Raw genomic sequence first — 2,831 nt, 5'->3', positions numbered from 1 at the left:
CCGCCACTTGATCTGGGATTCATTGCCAGGTGGTACTGAGGCCAAGTCAGTTGGGGAACCTCTGGTGTAGCTGGACCAGACGGCCACAGTAATGGCACTGAGCAGCCGGTGCTTAGAGTCCAGGACCACAGGTGCAGAGAGTCCGGGTTGCTGATGAGCCTTGGTGGAAGTGGGTAGGGGATGCCGAGGAGCTGAGGAGGGATGGGGACAGGTCTACTGACTAGTTAAAGGTTGAACAAAAGCCTGGTGGCAGGCTGCTGGTGTGTGTGTGTGTGTGGTTGGTGTGTGTATGTGGTTGAGTATGTGGTTGTGTGTGTGGTGTGTGTATGTGTGATGTGTGTGTCTGTGGTTGGGTGTGTGTGGTGTGTATGTGTGATATGTGGTTGGTGTGTGGTGTATGTGTGTGGTTGGTGTGTGTATATGTGTGTGTGTGTGGTTGGGTGTGAGTGTGTGGTATTGTGGTTAGGTGTGTGTGTGGTATTGTGTGTGTGGTTGGGTGTGTGTGGTGTGTATGTGATGTGTGTGGTTGGGTGTGTGTGATGTGTTTGTGTGTGTGTAGTGTGTGTACATGTGTGTGGTTGGGTGTGTGTGGTGTGTGTATACATGTGTGTGGTGTTTGTGGTTGGGTGTGTGGTGTGTGTGTGTGGTTGGGTGTATATGTTTGATGTATGTGTGTAGTTGGTATGTGTGTGTGATGTGTGTGTGGTTGGTGTGTGGTATGTGTTTGTGTGGTTGGTGTGTGTGTGCATGTGTGTGTGTGATGTGTGTTTGTGGTGTGTGTGATGTGTGTGTGGTGTGTGGTGTGTGGTTGGGTGTGTGTGTGGTATGTGATGTGTGTGTGGGGTTGGTGTGTGGTGTGTGTACACGCGCACACGTGTAGATGCTGACAACTGGAGGCGCATCTTGCTCCCATGAGATTTGAACTGGACAGGCAGCTGTGGAATAATACTTTGAGGGTTTGGGTGCACAATCCAATCAGGTGTCCACCGTCCAAGGCTCTGTCTGTCTGGGGTGTCCCCAACGAGGAAACCTGAGCCCAGCTTCTTGACCGGACGAGATCTGTTCCCTCGTCTCTCTGAATAGTGCTCACATTAGGAACTCCTACAGCCTTCCAGGCTTTGACTGCATGTCAGTTTTTCCCTCCAGAAATCTACGATCCCCAACTCAACCAACCTCTGCCAGAGTTGACGGCGACCCTACAGGACAGGGGAGAACTGCCCCTGTGAGTTTCCCAGACGTGACTCTCTCTGGGAGTAGAGAGCCTCAACTTTCTCCTGCGGAGCGCCTAGGGCTTTCGAACAGCTGACCTTGTGGATCGCAGCCCAACTTGTAACCACTACACCACCTGGGCTCCTCAGACACAATCCCAGAAACACAAGATCCCTGCCAACAAACGAGAAGAATTTTATTTTCCGCCTTCAGTGTATACACACGTCTACAGGGGCTCCTTCCTGCCACCCCGGCCCCAACTAATGAAATGTTACAATTCGTAAAGCGATTAGAAGCAGCGGACGCCTCGCAAGTTGCTTCTTAACCGAAAGAAGCCACCTCACCGCCATCCGATCCTCATCCCACAGAACCGCCAGGATGTGCTTGTGATGATGCGGCCAAGCAGCGGAGTCCGGCTCTGCTACTTAGTAGCCTGGAGCAAATCACTGCACTTTTGCTAGCCTCCGTTTTTCACCCATAACATGGGGGAAATTAACAGTCCCGAGCCCACGAAGTGTTAAGGCGCAAAGCTGTGGCTTTGAGGACTAAGGTCACCCGATTCAAGCCGTGGTCTTCTCCACCGCCACCTACGACGTGAAAGCTGGATACTGAGTCAGATTGAAGATGGAAGGGCAATCGATGCCCTGCATTGTGCCGGTGAGGGGGAGTAAGGAATGTTCCGTGGACCGCCAGAAGAACAAACAGCTCCGTCTTGGAAGAAGTACAGCCGGGATGCTCCGTAGATGCCAGGATGGTGAGACTTTGTCTCAGAGGTCATCAGGAGAGGCCAGTCCCCGGGGAAGGGCATCATGCCTGGGCAGCCACAGAGAGGCCGCCCCTTGACAAGCTGGATGGACGCAGTGGTTGCAACAGTGGCTCAAACATAACAATTGTGAGGATGGTGCAGGGCTGGGCAATGGCCCTTTCTGTGGCATAGGGCCACTGAGTGGGCGCTGCCTCGACGGCTCATAAAACAGTGACCTTTCATGGGCAGAAACTCAACCGGAGAATCGTTCAGTGTTGACCCCGTTATCACTATTTGCTGGGAGTTACAGGAGAAAGGAACCCTGGTAACTGTGGGTTGGGCATCCGGGTTGCGAACCTCAAGGTCAGAGGTTCAAACTCAAACCAGGCGGTTTGAGGGATGTTGGAGGCTGGCTGCTCCTATGGATGTCCAGCCTCCTCAACTTTACATAAGATCTCTTGTGTCTGAGTGAGATACGATGGGAGAATGGAAAGGAACTCCTCACTGCGGTTTTGTGGGGTGATTGAGAGGTTCCTGGTTTATGCCCTCACGGCACCACCGCTCTGCAGTACGTCCATGGGCCGCCCCAGTGTGCGCTGAACCTGCGGCTCCGGAGAGGCTCGGTAGGTGGCGCTGACGTCACTGGCACAGGGCGGCGGAACAGGGAACTCTGGCAGCCGGTTCTATTTCCAAGGTTTAAATGAGCTCCGTTTGAAAACTAGAGAGTGACGCCCCTTAAGCAGGTATTTTTGGGGGTGGAGGGAGATCTGACTAACGATCAGCCTCCAAATGGAGGCCAATGGTGTTTCCTGGTGCTGCTGCCAGGCATGCGCAGTCAGCTAGCTAGAGTTTGCACAGAGCCCTGGCACAGGACTGA

At 53.3% G+C, this 2,831-nt stretch overlaps 1 protein-coding gene across 1 annotated transcript in view; it reads left to right on the top strand.

Moving 5' to 3' along the window:
• Nucleotides 1-1,848: 1,848 nt before the first annotated feature.
• The window catches only part of TRPV4 (transient receptor potential cation channel subfamily V member 4), a 52,413-nt gene continuing 51,430 nt past the window's right edge, over nt 1,849-2,831 (top strand). The window contains exons 1-2 of the mRNA XM_045296686.1: nt 1,849-1,866; nt 2,524-2,577. Of these exons, the coding sequence (XP_045152621.1) occupies nt 1,849-1,866; nt 2,524-2,577 (72 nt within the window). The remainder of the gene's footprint in view (nt 1,867-2,523; nt 2,578-2,831) is intronic.

Source organism: Echinops telfairi, unplaced genomic scaffold (assembly GCF_000313985.2).
Source record: "Echinops telfairi isolate 266 unplaced genomic scaffold, ASM31398v2 ScPeMD7_7412;HRSCAF=8450, whole genome shotgun sequence".
In the NCBI taxonomy this organism is placed as follows: Eukaryota; Metazoa; Chordata; class Mammalia; order Afrosoricida; family Tenrecidae; genus Echinops; species Echinops telfairi.
This window is presented reverse-complemented; position numbering and strand designations above follow the sequence as displayed.